Source organism: Rhinoraja longicauda, chromosome 28 (assembly GCF_053455715.1).
Source record: "Rhinoraja longicauda isolate Sanriku21f chromosome 28, sRhiLon1.1, whole genome shotgun sequence".
Classification (NCBI taxonomy): Eukaryota; Metazoa; Chordata; class Chondrichthyes; order Rajiformes; family Arhynchobatidae; genus Rhinoraja; species Rhinoraja longicauda.
The window spans coordinates 19,606,624-19,630,232 of NC_135980.1; the positions used below are offsets into that span (position 1 = coordinate 19,606,624).

Consider the following 23,609-nt stretch of genomic DNA (forward strand, 5'->3'; position numbering starts at 1 on the left):
CGCCAGAGACCCGGGTTCCATCCTGACTACGGGTGCTTGTCTGCATGGAGTTTAGACGTTCTCCCCATGACCTTTGCGGGTTTTCTCCGAGATCTTTGGTTTCTTCCCGCATTCCAAAGACGTACAGGTTTGTAGGTTAATTGGCTTGGTGTAAATATAAATTGTCCCTCGTGTGTGTAGGGTAGTGTTAGTGGGCAGGGATCGCTGGTCGGTGCGGACTCGGTGGGCCGAAGGGCCTGTTTCTGCACTCTCTAAACTAAGAAAAAACTATCTAAACTGTTGTTCTTCCCAAGCCCTTTGCTAGAAGGAAAGCAAAGAGACCCAGTGTGGAGCCATACTTGGACAGCAGTGGGACATGATATTCACCCAAATCAGTAGACACCCCATTAATCCCATTTTCTAGCACATGGCCCATAACCTTCTGCCAAGGCAATTCAAGTACTTGCCTCAACACCTCTGACACGCAACTCTGCTTTTTACCCACTCTCTGTGTGATAAAATACAACCTGGGATTCCCCCTAAATATCTTCTCCCTTACCCTAAATCTATGCTCTCAATCGTCTACCCCTGATGTGGGGAATAGTTTCCTACAAACCATCCTATCTATACCACATTCATATACTTCAGTCATGACCCTCTTAATCTATTCTTCCCCTCTGGTATCAGGTTTCTGAATGATTCTTCCATAAACCAGGGTACTGTCTGATTCATTTCTACCCCATTGTGGACATTGGACTTTGTCTATGGAACTGTGACTTAACAATGCAGCTCGACAAGACTTTGGTTAGGCCGCATTTGGAGTTTTGTGAAGTCTGTGTGCAGTTCTGGTGATCCCATTACAGGAAGGATGTAGAGGCTTTGCAGAGGATGCAAAAGAGGTTTACCAGAATGTTGCCTGGATTAGTGGGGTTTTCGGTGCAAGGAGAGTTTAGTTTAGTTTAGAGATAAGAGCGGAAACAGGCCCTTTGACCCACCGGGTCCGTGCCGACCAGCAATCCCCGCATATTAACACTATCCTACTCACACCAGGGACAATTTTTACATTTACCAAACCATACTGTACCTTTACGTCCTTGGAGTGTGGGAGGAAACCGAAGATCTCGGAGAAAGCCCACGCAGGTGTGCAAACAAGAGGTTGAGGGGAGACTTGGTAGAAGTATATAAAATATAGAAGTAGATAAGGTAGGCAGTCAGAGCGTTTTTTCCCATCGTGGAAATGTCCAACGCTGGAGAGCATAGCTATAAGGTAGCTTAGATAGGGGGGAAGTTTAATGGAGATGGGCGGAGCAGGGTTTTTACATAGAGGCTGGTGGGAGCCTGGAACACCTTGCTGGGGGGAGTGGGGGCGAGAGGCCGATACGATAGTGGGATTTAAGAGACTTTTAGATAGGCGCATGGAAATGCAAGGAATATAGATCACGTACAGGCAGATGAGATCAGTTTAACTGGGTATCATGTTCAGCACAAACATTGTGAGCCGATGGGGCCAGTTGCTGTGCTGTGCAGTTCTATGCTCTAATGCTGAAAACTCTACTCTGCACTCTGTATCTTCCCATTTGCTCTATCTATTGTACTTGAGTTTGACTATATTATATGCATGTATAGTTTATTTGATCTGATCAGTTTGCACGCTAAACAAAGCTTTTCACTTAACTTCTGCAGTTCACTTTAGTTTCTTGCCACGTGTACCGAGTTACAGTGAAAAGCTTTTGTTGCATGCTGACCAGCCAGCAGTCTGTACACGTGTCAACAATAAACCTAAACTGAATGTTCTGCTTTTACATTATTATTTTAGATCAAGCGGGTTCACCTCTCCCTAATGTCTATTTTGTTTTCTACGCAGGTGTACGGGAGAATGACAGACTGTGTCAGTAAGATCATGTTTCACACCATGTCACTGCGTTGGCAGCAGGTCCTGGGTCTCACCCTGATGGCCCTGATAACTCGCTGCACAGTTAGCTGCCCGCCTCGCTGTGACTGCTCTCCCCACATCAGATCCGTGCTCTGCCACAGGAAGCATCTGACTGCCATTCCCGAAGGCATCCCCATCGAGACCAAAGTCCTGGACCTCAGCAAAAACCGTCTGCGCTGCATCGGCTCCGGAGATCTGGCCACCTTCCCTCTGTTGGAGGAAGTCGACCTCAGCGAGAACATCATCACCAACCTTGAACCCGGGGCCTTCAGCAACTTGTTGAACCTGCGCTCCCTGCAGCTGAGGGGAAACCAACTGAAGCTGATCCCCGCTGGAGTGTTCTCCAGGCTTGCCAACCTGACACGCCTGGACCTCAGCGAGAACAAGATTGTCATCCTGTTGGATCTCATGTTCCAGGATCTGAGGAACCTGAAGCAGCTGGAAGTCGGTGACAACGATTTGGTCTACATCTCCCAGCGGGCGTTCAGTGGACTGCTTGGGTTGGATCAGCTCACCATTGAAAAATGCAACCTGACCTCCATTTCGGGCGAATCCCTGTCCTACCTTCAAAACCTGGTCACTCTCCGTCTGCGGCACCTTGCCATCAGCTTCCTGGAGGAGCAGAACTTTCGGAAGCTCTATAACCTGAAGGAACTGGAGATCGACTCTTGGCCACTTCTGGAGACCATCACTCCCACCACGCTCTATGGCCTGAACCTCACCTACCTGTCCATAACCACCACTAACCTCTCCTCCGTACCGTCCGGAGCCTTTAGAAACCTGGTCTATCTCCAGATGTTGAACTTGTCCTACAATCCCATCACCACCATCGAATCTGGCTCCTTCCGAGACTTAATCCGTCTGCAGCACCTGTACATGGTCAATACCTTGCTCAGCACCATCCAGCCACACGCCTTCCTGGGGCTGAGACAGCTCAGGGTGCTCAACATTTCCAACAACCTCTTGGCGACCCTGGAGGAGAGTGCCCTGCACTCGGTGGGGAAACTGGCGGTTCTCCGCTTGGACAACAACCCCCTGTCCTGTGACTGCCGCCTCCTGTGGCTCGTCCAGAAGAAGAAAGCCTTCAGTTTCGACAACAACCAGCCAGTGTGCGCCTCCCCGGCGGACATTCAGGGAAGCCGGCTGCAAGACTTCGAGGACACCGCCCTCCAGGACTACTTCACCTGTCAGAAGCCCAAGATACGGGACAGGAAACCTCAACGGGTGACAGCAAGGGAAGGACAAACCGTCTACTTCACTTGCCGGGCGGACGGAGAGCCGGCCCCGGTGATAATGTGGGTGTCGCCACAGCGCAGGATGATCACCAGTCGAAGCAACGGCAGAGCCACCATCCTGCCTGGTGGCACCCTGGAGATCCGCTTTGTCCAGGCCCACGACAGTGGCACCCACATCTGCATCGCCAGCAACGCCGGCGGCAACGACACCTCCTTCGCCGTGTTGACCGTGAAGGTGCAGAGATCAGAAGGTGCCCTGTTTGCCAACAGGACCGGCGCTCTCTTGGAGTTCAACGAGACCGCCTTCAACGACACCCAGGTCTTCCTGAAGTTCACTCTGGACCTCAAAACCATCCTGGTGTCCACTGCGATGGGCTGCATCACCTTCCTCGGGGTGGTACTCTTCTGCTTTCTGATTCTGTTCGTGTGGAGCAGGGGGAGAGGACACCACAAGAACAACTTCTCGGTGGAATATTCCTTTCGGAAGGTTGAAGGGCCCGCAGCGAGTAGCAGTCAAGGAGGGGCCAGGAAGTTCAACATGAAGATGATCTGACCCAGTGGGTCAGTCGTTCGTTGTTTGGTTGGTTGCAAGTTCTTACTGTGGTCAACACGTTGAACCATAATAGACATCTGCTTATGATGTTCTAATGATAAGCATCATCAATAATATGTGTATGAGTTACCCTGGCTAGGCTAGGGCAAGACCAGTATTGCATGCTGTACATAGTCACTCAGTCCTAAGACAAATGTCACCCGTCCGGTTTGCAAAAATACCTGTTTTTGACACATCGGGGTAGAAATCGATTTGTGATCTAGTTTGAACGTGTGCCCTGTGGTACACATTCACCCAAGGGTGAAGCGGGATGGTAGGAATCTCATGTGGGTACGTCGCCAGTGAGCGGTTGCTTTGAGGTGCAAGGAGACTCTTCCAGCTCGGCTTGACACAGTCAAACATGGCCCAGGGTTTGGGAGTAAGGTGGAGCCCTTCATTTGCACAGATGCAGAGCCAAGATGCTCATTTCGGACAGATGCCCAGAACAGCTGGATGCTCCCATCCAGATGTTTAGCCTTTGGCCAAGGGAAGTTGTCAGCCTGGGAACCCGGTTCAAGGCCAGAACACAAAGCAGGGGCAGATTTTGCTCGCATCCATTCTCTATGCATTCCACTCAGGTAATCTACCTTTTAAATTTTTCTTAAATGCCACATATTCAGGAAAGCGTAAAAGCCCAGAAGGAAAATGTTGGCTTAGCTACCCATGACACTTTCTGAAGAAGGGTCACGACCCAAAACGTCCCCTATCCATGTCCTGCAGAGAAGCGGCCTGACCTGCTGAGTTACTCTAGCACTTTGTGTTTTACCTTGTCCTAATTGATAGAATCTTAGGCTGCAGTGATTGTTAAGTTAAATAGTGGATTTGTAACCTTAATGTTGCCAGCCACTCTGTATTATACGACCTTGAGAATCCATGATCACCCTCTCTCTGAGAGATGGAAGGTTGAAATCTTTCCTTAATGTTGGAAGCATTGTTTGGAGATGTTCCCTAGATTATTTTGGCCAATCTTTTCACCTCCTGGCTAGTAAACTATTGCTTCAATAATCATCTCAATTTAGAGGCCATGCAATAGGTAATAACATGGATAACTTCAGATTGTACATGTTTTACAATCTTGTCGTTAGAAAGTAATGGAACTGACTAATTGTTACATTATGCAATTTTCTTGAATATGACTAAATGTATTATGACCTTTTTGTATGTGGAAACTTGTTTTAATTTTCTGAATAGTATCACTTTTTTGGCTTACAAAGTCAAGGATACTACAACAACTGGTTGTTAACTGAGTGTTTTTATTGTTTAACTGAGTGTTTTTATTGTATTGTAAAAAATATCCTTGCAAAGATATTGCATCTTTACTGATGATCTGCAAAATACTTCTGCAGTTTTCCACATCATTTTATCCAGGCAACAAATGTTTCTTGATCCCACTTGATCAAAAACTCTTAAAGCAATGATGTATTTTCCATCCACATCGTTTCACTGGCACCATAAATAATGCTCAACTTTTGTGATACTTTCATAAGCAGATAATATATATTTTTTAAGTGGATGCCTTGGCATGTGGGACACGATTGACTCCAGGAAAGAAATCTTCAGCAGGTACAGACACAAGGCTAGGAATTCTTTCTCACCTTCATAAGCTGAGGGATAGGGTTGGGAGATGTTCTGGGATAGAAGACAAGAAAACAATGAAATTCGAAACTGAAGAATCAGTGCGGATTTACTTTTCCTTTGATGCAAAGTATAAAATATCAAGAAGGCCAGACACATTTGTGAAACAGCGCATCAAAACTATATATTAATTCCAAAGTAGTTTTCAGACAGTGCTGAATAAAATCAACACTGGAATTCATTAAAATATTTATCCACATTTCTGTTGTTTAAGGTGTGGTGATAGAGTTAATCATTTTTATACCATGTGTGGATCTGCCAAATGGGTGCAGTATGAACATGTTGTACAAAGAGATCTTCACATCGTTGATAAAAAGCACTGCTGATATATCACCTGTGCTTCCAAATCGAATGGCAATAATCTGTTCTGTTTTCAAACTTGTTCAAAGTATATAAATATGTAAAAACTAACAGGAGAGCAATTTTTTTGGGGAATAAAATTACCTGTCGCATAATTTTTTTTTTCTCTAAACCATAGTTTCCATTGGACTTCGCTGTACTTCTCTGTGTAAACTGCAGGAGGGTTAATATAATAAATCTGGAAATGTCTAGGGGTAATCATGATTAATTGTTCAACAAAAAATAATTGTGAGTTTATCATGGTTTTAATTGCACTGTTATAAATAAAATACCTGTGATTTTCCATAGTCTAACAGACGTTTGGCTTTAATTTTCTGTGGTAAATGGATGCATTAAAAATGTGTGAAGATCGTGGTAGACAATAGACAATAGATGCAGGAGGAGGCCATTCGAGCCAGCACCGCCATTCAATGTGATCATGGCTGAGGAGCAAGAGTTGGAGTTGTCTCAGGTAAGAAGGGCAAGGCATGCCTGTTGGACATGACTACTCCAGTGGAGGATCCTCTCTTCCATAGGCACCGAGGGCTTGGGGAACAAACAGGGAGGTACATGGGCCACACATGCCTTCAGATTTCAGATTAAATTCCTGTAGCACACGGAAGAATTTCTAGCAGACCAAAGGAACTGCAGATGCTGGAATCTTGAGCAAAGCAGAAAATGCTGGAGGTACTCATAACGTCATAAGGAATAGGAGTAGAATTAGTCCATTCGGCCCATCAAGTCTACTCCGCCAATCAATCATGGCTGATCTATCTCTCCCTCCAAACCCCAATCTCCTGCCTTCTACCCATAACCTCTGACACCTGTACAGAGTACAGAATATAAACAGTGCAGAATATAGAGCAGAACCAAGGAACTGCAGATGCTGGTTTACAGAAAAGCACACAACATAATGGATTAACTCAAAGGGTCAGGCAGCACCTCTGGAGGGAATGGACAGACAATGCTTCAGGTCAAGACCCCTCTTCAGACTAAAGAACTTCTCGACATGGATTTAGCTTAGATAGTCTCCTGGGATAGAGGCTGAGATGTTACCATTCTGTCTCAGTAGGTTATGAGGTGTCTAAAGTGGCCAAAATGGCTGCAGACTATGCCACAGGTGAGCCAGGAGATGCCCCATGGGAGAGATGGGTGAGTAGTTTAGGCCGTGATTCAGTCTTTGGCTGTTAATGTTGGACTCCTGACCCATGGACATTAGTAGTGGTTTGTTGTCACATGTACAGACATACAGGCAACAATTTTGTTTTGCGTACTATCCAGGTAGATCATGCCATGCATGATTGCAACAGATAGTCTAAAAGAGAATATAAACAGAGTGCAGAATATAATGTAGAAACAAGGAACTGCAGGTGCTGGTTTACAGAAAAAGACACAACATACTGGATTAACTCAGCGAAACGGGCAGCATCTCCGGAGAACATGGATAGGTAATGTTTCGGGTTGGGACTCTTCTTCAATATAGTGTTACAGCAAAGTGCAGATAAAACAGCACAAAGGCCACAACCAGATAGGTTGGGAGATCGGGATCTCATCCCTAGCATATGTGAGGCCCATTTGAAAGTCTAATAAGAGCAGGGAAGAAGCTGTTTGTGAATCTGGTGATACATGCTCTCAAACCTTTGTATCTTCTGCCTGAAGGGAAGAGGGAATGACGAGGGTGTGAGTGATCTTTGATTACGTCGGCTGCTATCCCAAGGTGCAGACAGAGTCAGTGATGGAGAGTGGATGGGAAGTCTAGTCTGTTTGATGGACTGGTCTAAATCCACAACCCTCTGCAATTTCATGCAGTCTTGGGTCACTAATCACAGCAGGAACTCAAGCTGTGCAATCTGCAAATGAAAAATCAGAACATCTATGAATCCACTGCTACGATCTGCTGAGAAGGTGAGAGTTTCCATCGGACTCTCTGCCCCCACCTCACCTACAGCATTCTCGCCCTTACTACAATAAGAAGAAGGGTCCCAACTCGAAATGTTATCTGTCCATCCCCTCCACAGACTCTGCCAGACCCGCTGAGTTCCTCCAGCACTTTGACTCTTGTTCAAGATAATGAACATGCTGGTTCTGCCTATTCGCAATTAAAAGGTCTCACCACTAGATGTCCCCTTGTGCTGATTCTTACAAGTTGTGTAAAATGCATTACAAAGCAATTCTTTTAAATAAACATTGTACATCCAAGGTACAACTTACCTTTTAACAATTCACAATTCTTTGATCCTTTTGTGTCACACCTGGCTTTTCATCTCTGGCCTTTGTTCATCCATATGGCTATCAATTACCTTTTGTGTCTTCCAATGCTTTCCCATCAATATTTCAGATCCTCTGACTCAGCAGGGTAGTACAGAAGGAGTTATACTGAAGTATTCCTGAGAGAGAAGCTACAATAGATGTTGTTGAGCCACCACCCCACAGCTATGATGTGCCGGTGCAGAGGGACTGATTGTAATAGAGTTCTACAGCGCGGAAACGGACCCTTCAGCTGAACTTACACACGCCAACCCAGATCCCCCAACTACACTAGTCCCACCTGCCCGCATTTGGACCACATTCCTCTGTACCTTTCCTATCCATATTGTTCATGGGTTTTGTTGAGGGCATTTAGTAGGGGAAAGATACTGAATCATCCTACCACAACCAGAGAGCAGTGCTGAACTACTATCTACCTCTTTGATGAACCGCGGACTATCCATGATCGGACCTTGCTGGCTTTACCTTGCACTAAAAGTTTTTCCCTTATCATGTATCTACACACTGTAAATGGCTAGATTGTAATCATGTATTGTCTTTCTGCTGACGGGTTAGCAGCAAACAAAAGCTTTTCACTGTACCTCGGTACACGTGACAATAAACCAAACTGAGACTGAACTGAGCTCTATGACTCTAATACTACACATAAATACAATCAGGCCAAACTCAAGAACAATAGGTAGAGCAAAGGGGAAGATATAGCATGCAGAATATAGTTGTCAGCATTGTAGCGCATCAGTTTCAGAGGCAAAGTCCAATGCCCACCAGTTCTAAGCAGTAGCTGAGCTTTTGGAAGGACAATTCAGGAGCCTGTTAACGGGGGAGTGTGGGGGGGAGGGGGGGGGGGCGAGAGGGGAGGTGCTATTCCTGACTCTGGTGGTGCATGCTTTCCAGCTTCTATATCTTACAATGTTTCCCATTGTTCCTGGACCACCAGCCTGGTTTTCCTTCATCAGCACAGGTGTAATCCTGGAGCTCCTGACCTCACATTTCTATGGGTGGGCCCTCAACAGGAGGACTGCAGTGGTTCAAGAAGGTGTTTCAACAGCATCTTCTCAAGGCCATTATGGATAGACTTTAAAGAAAGGCCCTGCCGACATCCTTGGAGAGTCAGTAATCTGAGAGAAAGGCACTGGGACAGCAGTAAGCTAGGTATTATCTGGATAAATATTATTCTACTTCACCTCCCATCCCTCCCCAACAAATATTACTATTCCATCTCGTGACCCATCCCTCTGCAATAACCTTGTCTTGCCCCATTGTCTGGGAAACAGCCATTACAATACACTTCATTGAATGTGCTTGCCCTCAATTTGACTGACTTAGGTTACTTGATACTTTCCTGTCATTTGTAAGGGCTTATCTTAAGTTCTTGTTTTAGAATATCACCTGGACATTTGTTTGACCTTGAAGTCAAATGTTCCCCTGTTAAAGGAAACATTACAAATTCAGGAGAACAAAGTTAGTGTAAAGTTACCTAATTGTAAAATAAGAGAATTCTGTAAAAACAAACATTAAATATGTAAGATGAATTTTGCAATGCACACCAGTCACCAAGTCTAATCCATGCCTATGCTTTAGAGTAGCGCTTACTGCCAAAATTGAATTAAAACCAATTTGTTGTAAACTGTGAACACATGTTTGATAGAAAAGAACAATACTGTAAAAACTGAAGGAGGTTCTGAAATTAGGTAAAGTTTAATGATGCTGAGAGATTCATGTGCATAGATACCCTGTTCTTGCACCTTATCACTTCCCTCTGCTCACACTCTCATTTCATTCCTTCCCTCAGGAAGAAGGTACAGAAGCCTGAAAACTGTGACCACCAGGTTCAAGAATAGTTTCTTCCCAACAACTATTTGGCTTTTGAGAACAACGTAGCACTAACCACAGCAATGAACTATGGACTACTAATGTTGCACGAGGACTCTAGCTTTATTTGCACGTATTGTGGTTTTTAAATCAATTAATTTTGAATTTTTGTTTATTATATATTAGCTGTGTGCATTGTGTTTACATGCCTGCTTTGCTGCTGCAAGTAAGGATATTTTTGTTCTGTAGTTGGTACATATCACAATTAAACATGAGACTCATGTCTACCTACCAAAATGTACTACCTTTAATTTCATCTGCAAAGTAATGAGAAAGCTATCAGAATGTTGTGGTTTGTTGTGTGGGGAATTGAACAAGTTCGATTGTTGAGACTTTATCTGGAACACCACGCATAGTATTTAAGAAAGGACGTTACTGTGTTCAGAGAAGGTTTAAGGGCCTGTCCCACTTAGGCAATTTTAAGGCGACTGCCGGCGACTAGGCTGTCGCCAACAGTTCGCCGGGGTGTCGCGGGCATGATCATGAGGAGTCTTCAAAGAATCGTAGTGGATCTCGGCGCGTCGCTGAGAAATCATCCGGTATGAAATTTCTCAGCAACAGCAGGCTTGTCGGCCGGTATCGTTGCTTATTGCGGGCGCTGTCGCATGCTGTCCCCAGGTTTGCAAGGTTGTCGCCTGTACTTTATCATGACATCTCATTCAAAGAGTTTTTGAATAAAGTTGATTTCGGTGATTTTTTAAAAAATAGGTGGGTATGCACACCTGACCATAAGGACAGCAAGGTCCAGCCAGACCATTTCACACGTCACTGTCCTTTCTGGTCAGGTGTGCATACCCCCTACAAACAGCATAGCAGTAAAACTCAGTTTATCTTTGTGTTAGTAGTGTCTGTCAATGTGTGAGCTTTGGCCTTTAATAAACATAGTGAAATGCCTGTGGATGTGCTTGCCTCATTGATCTAAATAAATGAATGAAAAGTGTTCTCATAGCGCAGCGCGTGTGTCAGCTTTTGATTTTAATGGTCAAAATTAATGCGACTAGAATCTTTGAATGAGGTGTCATGATAAAGTACTTCGAAATTCAATAAATTCCGAAACTTTTTTTTTTTAACGGCCACTTCACACGAATGCAAAATATACCTAGAAATTTCACTGGACGGACCTTGCTGTCGGTTTGTTCACGTGTGAGTTGTGCTTGTGACACCTCCACATAAGTGCAGGTTGCCGTTGGTTGTCTTGCTTGCCGTGGTCCCTGTCGTAGTGGCCGCCCTATGTAGCGAAGACTGAGTCGCCGGTTGTCGTCAGCTTGCCATCGCCTATGTGGTAGGTTGTCGTGGGCATTGTCATGGTCATTGTCGTGGACATTGTCGTAGGGTTAATTTTTTTGGCGATCTGCTACGACTTTGACAGTCGCCGGCAGTCGCCTAAAAAATCGCCAAAGTGGGACAGGCCCCTTACTGCATTGATACGTGCAATAGGCAGGTTGGCTTATGAAGAAAGGTTGGACAGGTAAGGTGCGTATCCATTAGAGTTCAGACATTGAGAAGGTACTTAAACATAAAAACATAGATGTCCGTGGGGAGCCTCAACAGAGTGGATGCAGAGAAGGTGTATCCTCTTGTGGGAGAATCCACCACGAGGAAACACATTTTAAAAGAAAGGTGCTGTTCATTTCTGCCTGAGATGAGGTGAATTGTTTTCTTTGATCACTAGTGTTTGGAGTTCTCTCCTTCAAAGAGCGGTGGAATCAGTGCCTTTGAATGGCTTAAGACAGAGGTAGATAGATTCTTCATGAGCAAGGGGTGAGAGCTGACAGGAAATCCTGAGAGGATGCCAGGTTGAAGTTGCAATTAGATCAGCCATGATCTTCCTTGAATGGCGGAGAAGACTCGAGGAGTTAAGTGGTCAAATCTTGCTCCCAACTCGTGTGTTTGTGTGTGTGTGTGCCACTCAGTCCAGCAGAATGAAGTCTTTGACTGTAGAAACAAGGAACTGCAGATGCTGGTTTACACAAAAAAGTGCAGTAGTAAGTCAGCAGGTCAAGCAGCATCCCTGGAGAACACAGACAGGTGACATTTCGGGTCAGGACCCTTCTTCAGATGGGTTCTTCGCTAGCTAGGCATAATTCTATGTAACACGATTGTAGTGTCCCTAACAAACCTCGCTTTATCGAGTCATGTCATGAAGACAACTGTGTCAATGGTGAAAAGGGGGTTAGAGGCTAGAGAGTTTCTGACTCGCAATGGCAACATAATTTTAATATGTACTAGACCAACTGGGCCCGTTGGGCCCGTCCTCGTAGGGTTTCCATTGTAACCTGGGGAAATTGCTTTTTTCTTTAAAATAAATTGTCTGTTAAAAAAAATAGAAATCAATCTCAGTGGGGGGGGGGGGGGGGGGAAGAGGAGGAGGGGGGGCGGAGAGTAGGGGGTGGTGGTGGAGAGGACGGGGGGGGGGTGGAGAGGGGTGGTGTCGGTGATGAGGGGGGAATGGTGGGGGAGGGGAACGGGGAGAGGGAGTCACAGACACGATCCTTCCAACGGCCATCTTCTTTCTCCTTCACTCCAAAATTCTTAAGGGTTTGGACAGGCTAGATGCAGGAAGATTGTTCCCGATGTTGGGGAAGTCCAGAACAAAGGGTCACAGTTTAAGGATAAGGGGGAAGTCTTTTAGGACCGAGATGAGAACGTTTTTTTTTCACACAGAGAGTGGTGAATCTGTGGAATTCTCTGCCACAGAGGGTAGTTGAGACCAGTTCATTGGCTATATTTAAGAGGGAGTTAGATGTGGCCCTTGTGGCTAAAGTGATCAGGGGGTATGGAGAGAAGGCAGGTACAGGATACTGAGTTGGATGATCAGCCATGATAATATTGAATGGCGGTGCATGTTCGAAGGGCCGAATGGCCTACTCCTGCACCTACTTTCTATGTTTCACTGTGGTGTCGTGCTCCTCCAGGGGAGGGGGAGTGCAAATAAAGGCAGTACAGGGAAGGGGAGAGGGTGTGACCGAGGAGCCTTGGACCCAAAGCATCTCCTGTATTGGTGTAGCACCGTCAACCCCCTATTCAATCCCCCTTATCCCCCCCCCACCTACCCCCCACTCTCCCATCTTCCCTGACCGCCACTCTCCCATCCCCCCACCACCACCCCATCCCCCCCCCCCCCCCTCGCGCGTTTTTTCTTTAAAATAAATTGTTTGTTAAAAAAAAAAAAATGAATCTCAATTGGGGGGGGGGGGGGAGAGGGGAGGGGTGGGTGAGGAGGGGAAAATGGGGTGGGAGGAGTGGAGAGGGGAGGGTGAGGAGGGGGGAAAGGGGTGTGGGGAAAGGAAGATGGAGCCACTGACACCGTCTTGCCAGTGGCCACCTTCTTTCTCCTTCACTGTGGTACCGTACTCCTCCAGGGGAGGGGGAGCGCAATTAAAGGCAGTACAGGGGAGAGGGTGTGACCGAGCCTTGGACCCAAAGCCTCTCCTGTATTGGTGTTGCACCCTCAACCCCCTACTCAAGCTCCTACTCAAGCCACCTTATCCCCCCCTCCCTACCCCCCACTCTCCCATCTTCCTTGACCCCCACTGTCCCCCTTCTCCACCACCCCCTCATCCCCCCACCACCACCCCTCCTCCCCCCAGCCCTGCTGTCCCCTGCCCTCTTCCCCAGTACCACTCTCCCTCCCACCCTCCCACCCCCACTCTCCTCCACCCCCCTTTCCACCACTCTCTCCTCCCCCCATCCCCCATTCTCTCCTCCCCAGCCCCACTCTCACTATCCCCAGCCCCACTTTCCCCCACTCTCCTCCCCCCACCCCCACATTCTCTCCTCCCTCCCACTCCTACCCTCCATGCCGACCAGTTGCGCGGCCTATGGATGCACGGCCGTGTACAACATTTACACCAGCTTCCACAGGGAGGGGAGGGGAGGGAAAGGGAGATGAGAGGAAAACTCCTCGGGTGAGTCGGTGCTAACCCGGAGCCTGCGGCCTACAACGCCGTTGCCATGGGTGCCGGTGCGGCCGACAGCGCCGTTGCCATGGGTGCCGCTGCGGCCGACAGCGCCGTTGCCATGGGTGCCGGTGCGGCCGACAGCGCTGTTGCCATGGGTGCCGGTGCGGCCGACAGCGCCGTTGCCATGGGTGCCGCAGATGCCGGCAGGTCCCTCCCTTCCCTCCGGTAAAAAGATGGCGATGATGTTTAATGAGCCCCCAAAAAAAGGGGGCGGTGTAATGGGGAGAGGGAGCCACTGACACCGTCCTGCCAGCGGCCATCTATTTTCTCCTTCACCGTGGTGTCGTGCTCCTCCAGTGGAGGGGGAGCGCAATTAAAGACGGTACAGGGAAGGGGAGAGGGTGTGACCGAGGAGCCTTGGACCCAAAGCCTCTTCTGTATTGTTGTAGCACCCTCAACCCCTAATCAATCCCCCTCATCCCCCCCTCCCTACCCCCAATTCTCCCCTCTTCCCTGCCCCCCACTTTCCCCCTTCTCCCCCACCCCCACTCTCTCATCCCTCCATCACCACACCCTCCTCCCCCTCACCCCTGCTGTCCCCTTCCCCCCACCCCTCCATTCCACCCCCACTCTTCCCTCCTCCCCACCCCACACTGCCCTCCTTCCCACTTTCCCTCCCGCCCCCACTCTCACTCTCCTCCACCCCCCCTTTCCACCACTCTCTCCTCCCCCCACCTCTTCATTCTCTCCTCCCACAGCTCCACTCTCACTCTCCTCTACCCGCCCTTTCCCCCACTCTCTCCTCCCCCCATCCCCCATCCTCTCCTCTCCCAGCACCACTCTCACTCTCCCCCACCCCCTCTCTCCTCCACCCCTCCTCACCCACCCCCACCTCCCCCACCCCCTCTCTCCGGATGATTGGACCATCAGTCCGACCATCTCCCTCCTGCTCTGGAGTGTCCCCCGGGTGTGGGAGAGTGGGAAGTGCGGGGAGAGGAGAGGGGAGGCGGTGATTGCGTGCGGGCGGGCGGCTCCGCTAACGGCGTCCATCTTGTTGGTGCGAGTGAGGAGAGGCCGTGCCTCTCTGGTGACGTCAGACGCACAGCACTTGGAAAAAATGTGTTTAGAAATGAAAGTCTTAAACTTTAAAATGTCTCTAATTTAAACTATATACGACCAATGTAAATAAAACTTGTTATAAACAGTCGCCAGGACAGTGGTGATTAAGGTGGCGCTGAAATTGTGGCGCTGCGGTTGACCGTTTTGGCTGCAGGTCCACTTGTCACTCAGAGAAATATACATACATACAAATATATTTATATATATCTGCATGAATTGTGGTGGTGGGGGGCGGGGTGCGAGCTCATCTCATAAGGGGCATTGTGACGTCAAACGCTGAAGCCCTTCAAAAAATCGGTTAGAAATTAAATGTTTAAACTTTAAAACCTCTGTAACTTAAAAAATATAAGACCAATTTAAATAAAAAAATATCATTGGCACCAGCCGGGAGAGTGGCGATTAAGGCGGTGCAAAAATGGTGGCGCTGCGGTTTACTGTTTTGCCGAAATCACCGAAGGCTTCATACGGATATATATATATATTAATATACAAGATCTGAGTTTTTGTAGTATATAGATAAGTATATTTTTTAATATGTATAAGGTTATTTCTATTACTGCAATTTAAAAATACAAAAGGAGCTACGTTATATATAGTACGGGTAGTCTGTACCTGGAATGAGCTGCATGATGAAGCTACAGAAGCAGATACATTTATGAGCTTCAAAAGACATTTGGCCATTTATATGGTTAGAAATGGCAGGGAGGAATATGGGGCAAATCCAGACAAACGTGACTAACCAGGATGCTGCCTGCTGCCTTGATCGTCATGTACAGGTAGGGCCTGTTTCCATGCTGTATCTGTCAGACAACCCATTCATCAAATGTTGACAGCTTCACAAGGCCAACAAGAAGTATCAGGAGTATTTCGGCCTCAAGCTGATGCAATCAATCCTAAGAAAGGTAACTGGCACTTGGTTTCTGAAGGAGAAAGGGGTGAAGCCGAGAGAAATCAAGCAGTTACTTGGATGGAGAAGGGGAATCAGAGACTTGAGGGTGAAGGTTTAAGGTGACGTTTCGGGTAGAGACCCTTCTTTAGACTCCAGAGAAGGTAGTTGAGGCAGATACTATACCAACATTTAAAAGACATTTGGACAGGTACATGGGTAGAGGAATATGCGACAAACCTGGGCAAATTGGACTAGTATAGAAGGGGCGTCTCAAACGGCATGGACAAGTTGGGCCAAAGGGCCTGTTTCCATATCTGTTTTGACTCTATGACATCAGCAGTTCTGGTGAGATTCAATGGAGAATGGTTTGAAATACACCCAGTTAAATAAAAAGTCTGTAAACAGGAAGAAGTTATTTTGAAGCTGAGAAGTGGTTGTTGTTGAAATTGTTTGAAATATTCAGCCAAGAAAATGAACAGCTCATCAAGGATTATTGTGTCTCAATTTATAACACAGAGTGATAACTGGTAAGTGAGTTGTACATTATAATGATAGGGTGTACATCATTGAATAATTTCTGTTATGAGTTACATTGTTGTAAGTTTACAATTAGTTCATGTTATTAAGCAGACAGTAGCTCCACTCCTAAGAGGGAAACCTCTGCCCTCTGCTGGCAGGTACTCACGTCTGCAATCCCGACCTTTAGCGGAGTGAACATCTCCTGCACTAAATGGTTCAGGAACATAAAACAGCACAGGAACATGCCCTTCAGCCCACAATGTCCATGCTGAACATGCTGCCAAGTTAAACTAATCTTTTCTGTCTGTATGTAACCCATTTCGCTCCATTCCCTACATATCCATGTACCAGACTAAAAGTAGAAACAAGGAACTACAGATGCTGATTTACACAAAAGGGGAAAAAGTGCTGGAGTAACTCAGCGGGTCAGACAACATCTCTGGAGAACATGGGCAGGTGGCGCTTTGAATCTGAAGAAGGATCCCGACCCGAAACGTCACCTAGCCATGTTCTCCAGAGATGCTGCCTGACCCGCTGAGTTACTCCAGCACTTTGTGTCCTTTGCCTGTCTAAAAGTCTCTTAAATGCCACCATCATAAGTGCCTCATTCACCATCCTGCGTTCCAGCTCCCAGCTGTGTAATAAAACTTGCCCTGCACATCTCCTTTAAACGTTGCCCATCTCAACCTAAACCTATGCCCTGTTGTCTTTAATATTTCCACCTTGAGTAAATGATTCTGCCTGCCCTATATATGCATCTCATAATGTTATATGCTTCTGGCAGGCTTCCCCTCAACTTGCAGTCCAGAGAAAATAATCCCAGTTTGTCCAACCTGAAATAGGGGGGGTCAACCATGATGATTTGAACGATCAGACTGGTTCGTGGGACTGAGTGGCCTATTCTTGCTCCTATTTTCTTAAGCTAGCTCCAGACTCTTTAATTCCACCCCTAAATCTCACCGATTCACTCTCTTCTGTTAAAATGTTCATTAAAACCTGTTAGTTTGAGCCAGTTTTTTATCCTAATTTTCCTTATATGGCTTGATGCCAAATTTTGGTTGAGCTCCTTCCCATAAAGTGCCTTGGGATATTTAACCACATTAAATACAAATCACTGTGGTTGTTCCAATGCTGTTTAGACGATTGCTGGCTAATAGATATCTGTGTTCATCACATTGCATGAAGCGTTGTCTATCATTCTCCCGAGAATCCCTGTGGAATTTCTAGGGATAGAGTCATACAGCACGGAAACAGGTCCTTCAGCCGAACTCGTCCATGCCAATCAAGGTAGCCTGTGTTTGGCACATATCCCTCTAAAACTTTCCCATCCATGTACTTGTCCAAATGTCTTTTAAATGCTGTATTGTACCTAACTCAGCTACTTCCTCTGGCAGCTCATTCCAAATACTCACCACTCTCTGAGTGAAGAAGTTGCCCCTCATGTTCCTATTAACTCTTTTCGCTTTCATCTTATACCTATGTCCTCTTGTTCTTGATTTGCCTGCTCTGGGTAAAAGACACTGTCCATTCACCTTATCTTAGCATGGAAGGAGTGACGCTACATAGCATACGTTGGGTGTTTAATAGAAACAGGTATATGAGGACCTCTCAGTCTGAAGAAGGATCCCTACCCGAAACATCATCCATTCCTATCCAGAGATGCTGCCTGTCCCGCTGAGTCACTCCAACATTTTGTATCTATCCTCGGTGTAAACCAGCATCTGCAGTTCCTTCCTACACATTAGGACCTCACACATGTGGACTGTGCTGCAGATGTTCCTGGAGAGGTTTCAAGAGCATTCTGGAGACGTTCAATGTTGTAAAGTTCTCCACGTGCAGATTGCGTAACATTTCACGCTGCCTGTCACATGACGGCGCTCCACTCCTGGGCACATGCCTGGGGATAGTCAAACATGTTAAGGGTCATAGAGTCACACAGCATGGAAACTGGCCCTTCGGCCCAACTCATCCATGTTAACCAAGATGCCCCATCGAAGCCAGTCAGTTGTGAGTGTGTTGGGGGATGGAGTTGTCAGGGCAGATTGGACAGGCTGGTTCTGTTTTGCCAAGAGTGAAAGAAGCTGAGAGGTGACATGGTAGAATATGGAATTCATTGCCACAGTCGGCTGGGTCATTGGTTATCTTTAAGGCGTAGATGTGCCAGATTCTTGATTAGTAAGGGTGTCAAAGGCTACAGGGAGAGGACAGAAGAATGGGATGGAGAGGGAAAGATAGATCAGCCATGATTGAATGGTGGAGTGAACTCGATGACCCAAATGGCCTAATTCTGCTCTTATGACCTGGACATGATAAAGTTATATAAAATTATGAGAGGCATAGATAGGGTAGATAGTTTAGTTTAAAGACACAAGCAAACAGGCCCTTCAGCCCACTGAGTCCACACCGACCATTGATCACACTAGATCTATGCTATCCCACTTTCTCATCCACTCCCTACACACTTGGGGCAATTTACAGAGGCCAATGTGGGAGGAAACTGGAGCACTTAGTCAAAACTCACACGGTCAATGGACAACCTACAAACTCCACACAGCAGGCCACACAACACACCAGAATATCCTGAGGATGGCTCTCCATCTGAAAGGCCATCTGTCTATTCCCTCCACGGATGCTGCCTGACCCACTGAGTTCCTCCAGCAGTTTGCATTTTTGCTCAAGATTCCAGCATCTCCATCTCTTATGTCTCTGCGTTGCAATTACTTGTTCTGTTGAATTATGCATCAGTGGCAAGGGAAGTTCACCCATCCTAGGTCCCCAACGATGATCCCATAACGTGACAATGAAATAGAACGCTCTTGTTTACAAAGGACATCTATGGGTGCACGCCCTGTAACTTTATAAGAACATGTATAGAACAGTACAGCACAGGCCCTTTGGCCCACAATGTCCATGCCAAAAATGATGCCGAGTTAACCTAATCTCCTCTGCCTGCACGTGATCCATATTCCTCCATTCACTGCAACTCTAGATTCTTATCTGGTCGCCATCCTTCCATCTGTGAGAGATGATGATGCTGCTTTGATGTTGTCCTGCTTGGAGAGGGGAATATTTCATCTGCTGTTGCATTTCCTGCTGTGGCTGATTGGGGTTCGATTCTGACTACAGCTGCTGTCTGTGCGGAGTTTGCACGTTCTCCCAGTAACCGCTTGGTTTCCCACCGGGTGCTCCGATTTCCTCCTATATCCCAAGGTCATGCCGGTTTGTAGGTTAATTGGCTTCAGTAAATCGCCCCTAGTGTGTAGGACATAGACCTAGTGTACGGGTGATCATTAATCGGTGTGGAATCGGTGGGCCGAAGGGCCTATTTCCACAATGTATCTCTGAACTAAACGCAGTCATTAATCTCTCGGCCCCAGTAATATTTCATTTGTTTTGCCTTCATGCCATCGTGCCCCCTCCCACCTCATTACTGCTCCTTCTGTCACCCAACCTTCTACCCCCAACCCTCTCTCCTCAGTCACTCCCCCCCCAACCTCCCCTGAATCTTCACTCTCAGTAAGGACGTCAAAGGTTACAGGGAGAAGGCAGGAGAATGGGATTGAGAGGGGAAAATAGATCGAATGGTGGCGCAGACTCAATGGGCCGAATAGCCTAATACTGCTCCTATGTCTTATGGTCTGATGCTCCCTTGCAGGTTACATGAGGCATGACCTGTTCCGTCATACGTGATAACTTCATGCTCCTATCTGATCGAATATAACTGCTGGGGGATCCTTGCAAAACCAGCACACGCTCATGTGTGTCACGCCACTTCAACATGCTTTTAAAGCACGCTCCAATGGCAATAACATCCCCATTTGAAAATGTTTTTTTACCCGAAAATCAGATGTTACTGATCTGCGCCTGATTAGCTACCTCTTCCCCTGCAGTTGGGCCGTGAAATCGGACAAGGGAGAACATTGATTATACAATGAGTTCCAGCCTAACCTCGGCTGTGCCAAGGCTGATGAATAAGCAAACCTTGTCTTAATATAATTAGGGATCCCTGCGTTGTGACAAGCCAGTTGAATAATTATTTCTGATAGATCTACAATGTAAATGCCGCGATTAATTTCCTCGGTTTGAGTTGTGGCCATGAGCCTCATCATCTGGGACAACTGTGCACCTGCCTTGTAGGCATTTGTGGACTTCATTGTAATTTAGAACAGAAAATGTTAAACATTTCCGTGACCGCTGATTCATATAATGTCAAGCAAACTGCATCACAGGAAGATGGCAGAGTAGTCTCCTATTTGTTTTGCAATTCCTGTTGAGACCCAGGGGAAGTTAACTGATTTCAGATGTTCAGGAAACAACCACTGAACAATCTGCCATTCAGAGAAATAGCCTGATGATTTTCATTACCGTGGAGAAGGACAAGCATAAAAGATGAATCGAGGCATATGGAATTGAAATTCCATTATTAGAGGCTAGTGTATTAAATCTATCCTGAAAGCACCTTGTCAGTTGCGCAAGGAGATCAGCTATCAAGCTATTTGGGTGCTTTCAAACAAAATTAAACTTGTGGGTTTCTACACAGCCTCTAGATAATCTGGTCATTTGTCTGATGCATAATTTAAATCCAGGATTAGGCTTAGGAGTTTTTCAGAACTTCTAAAATGAAGAGTTTGGGATTACAGTTTCTAAACCCCAAACTTTCAACCTGAAAGGATGAGGAGAAAGAATCAAATGTCACACAGACTCCAGCCAGCCATCCCTTCCCTATTTAACAAAGGTGAAATAAAATGGGCTGAAGCCAGACTGAAAGATTCGGCTGTAGTCTTCTGCCGTGGGTTTGGGATTAAGGACACGTGTATCATGTCTAATGATCCCACTCCATCTCTGCAGGCAATAAAAGAGCACTGCTTTCGATAAACATAGAAACATAGAAACATAGAAAATAGGTGCAGGAATAGGCCATTCGGCCCTTCGAGCCTGCACCGCCATTCAATATGATCATGGCTGATCATCCAGCTCAGTATCCCGTACCTGCCTTCTCTCCATACCCCCTGATCCCTTTAGCAAAAAGGGCCACATCTAACTCCCTCTTAAATATAGCCAATGAACTGGCCTTAACTACCTTCTGTGGCAGAGAATACCTTCTGTGTGAAGAAATGTTTTCTCATCTCGGTCCTAAAAGACTTCCCCCTTATCCTTAAGCTGTGACCCCTGGTTCTGGACTCCCCCAACATCGGGAACAATCTTCCCGCATCTAGCCTCTCCAACCCCTTAAGAATTTTATATGTTTCTATAAGATCCCCCCTCAGTCTTCTAAATTCCAGCGAGTACAAGCCCAGACTATCCAGTCTTTCCTCATATGTAGGTCCCGCCATCCCAGGGATCAATCCCAGGGATTAAGCTAATGTTTTGAACAAAACTTTTCTTTGATCGTCCAAAAGTGTGCTGGGTGTTGCTGGCGTTAAGTCTCAATGTTGCGCAATAAAAAACGAAGTGCTGGAGGAACTCAGGGGGGTCAGGCAGCATCTGTAGAGGAAAAGGACTGGCAGCATTTTGGTTTTGCCTGCCCTTTCTTCAGGCTGATTGAGATGGAGGGGGAAAGCTGGAAAAGAGAGGGGCAGGACAAAGTCTGGTGAGTGATAAGTGGATACAGGATCTGGGGAGGGAATCTTCTTCAGACTGATGGCGTTGAGGGGACGTGGAAGCCTCCAATCTGTGCCCACCTCTCTTTTCCAACTAGCAGCAGTGCAGCTGGTAGAGCTGCTGCTTCACAGCACCAGAGACCCAGGTTCGATCCTGACCTCGGATGCTGCCAGTGCGGAGTTTGCACATTTATTGAATTTCTTTTGTTTGTTTGTTATATTATCCTTTGAGCACTGTGTTTACAAACCTGTTGAACTGCGATTAAGAATCTCATTGTTCCATTTCGGTACATACAACAGTTGAACACTCTTGATCTCAAAGGAAGTTAAATAATTTGCAAAAGAAAAACTATTGAAAAGATGATGTGCTTACTCTGAGAATATATTTAAGTGATTTAAGTGATATAAACGTGTGTCCGGTTTGTCCCATTCTGTCCTGGTCTGTCCCAGTCTGTCCTGATCTATCCTGGTCTGTCCCAGTGTAACCTGGTCTGTCCCGGTCTGTTCTCGTCTGTCCCAGACTATCCTAATCTATCCCAGTGTATCCCGTTCTGTCCCAGTGTAACCCCAGTCTGTCCCAGTGTATCCCGGTCTGTCCCGGTCTGTCCCAATGTGTCCCGATGTGTCCGGTCTGTCCCGATGTGTCCCAAAATGTCCTGGTCTATCCCGGTCTGTCCCAATGTATGTCCCAATGTATCCTGGTCTGTCCCAATGTATCCCGGTATGTCCCAGTCTGTCCCGGTCTGTCCCAATGCATCCTGGTCTGTCCCAATATATCCCGGCATGTCCCAGTCTATCTCGGTCTGTCCCGATGTGTCGCAAAGTGACCTGGTCTATCCCGGTCTGTCCCAGTGTATCCCGGTCTGTCCCAATCAGTCCTGATGTGTCCCGAAATTACCTGGTCTATCCCGGTCTTTATCGGTCTGTCCTGGTCTGTCCCGATGTGTCCCAGTCTGTCCTGGTTTGACCCAATGACATATTTTAAGGTAAAGCTACAATGTGTTTATTTCACTGCCCTTCTGAGCTCATCTTTGTTATATTTCTGGAGTTTTTATTCGTTTTTTATTAATGTCTATCTCCGACTAACCTCATTTTATGCCTTAGAAATGATTATCTAGTGTTTAAAGTGACAAATGTTTTGTATAGTTTGAGTAAAGATCAGGAACGTTCATTCAGCATCTTAAGTTGTTGTGATCACTCATTCATCACGCACGGTAGTGCAGCGGTAGAGTTGCTGCCTTACGGCGCTTACAGCGCCAGAGACCCGGGTTCGATCCTGACTATTGGTGTTATCTGTATGGAGTTTGTACGTTCTCACCGCGACCGCGTGGGTTTTCTCCGAGATCTTCGGTTTCCTCCCACACTCCAAAGACGTACGGATTTGTAGGTTAATTAGCCTGGTGTATGTGTAAATTGTTCCTGTAAATTATAGGATAGTGTTAATGTGCGGGGATCGCGGGTCTGTGCGGGCTCGGTGGGCAGAAGGGCCTGTTTCCGTGCTGTATCTCTAAACTTAAAAAAAAAATCTTCACGCTGATAAACTAAAGATGGTCTCTCGTTTCCATCTCCTGATTGTGCTTTCTGTCAACGGATTGTCCTAAGCCGTCCGAGAGCCCTGGAAACAGATGTCACGCTTGTGCAGAGAGGGTCGTGCAGCTTGGGTGAATTAAAGGAATATTCCCAACAGAATCTTCCACAAGCTCCAGGAGCTGGCAGATCTTCATGTG

The 23,609-nt window shown here is 46.6% G+C and overlaps 1 protein-coding gene across 2 annotated transcripts in view; it reads left to right on the plus strand.

The window, feature by feature from the left end:
• Window positions 1-10,020, plus strand: part of LOC144607060 (leucine-rich repeat and immunoglobulin-like domain-containing nogo receptor-interacting protein 3) — a 108,306-nt gene extending 98,286 nt beyond the window's left edge. Inside the window, exons 2-3 of one of the 2 annotated variants that reach the window (XR_013549050.1) lie at window positions 1,844-6,185; window positions 9,774-10,020. Coding sequence is in view for 1 of the 2 variants with exons in the window: in XM_078423633.1 (XP_078279759.1) it covers window positions 1,856-3,700 (1,845 nt within the window). In the remaining variant the exon portion in view is untranslated. Of the gene's footprint in view, window positions 1-1,843; window positions 6,700-9,773 lie in introns of those variants that run through there. The other variant, XM_078423633.1, reaches the window with a different exon arrangement.
• Window positions 10,021-23,609: the final 13,589 nt, after the last annotated feature.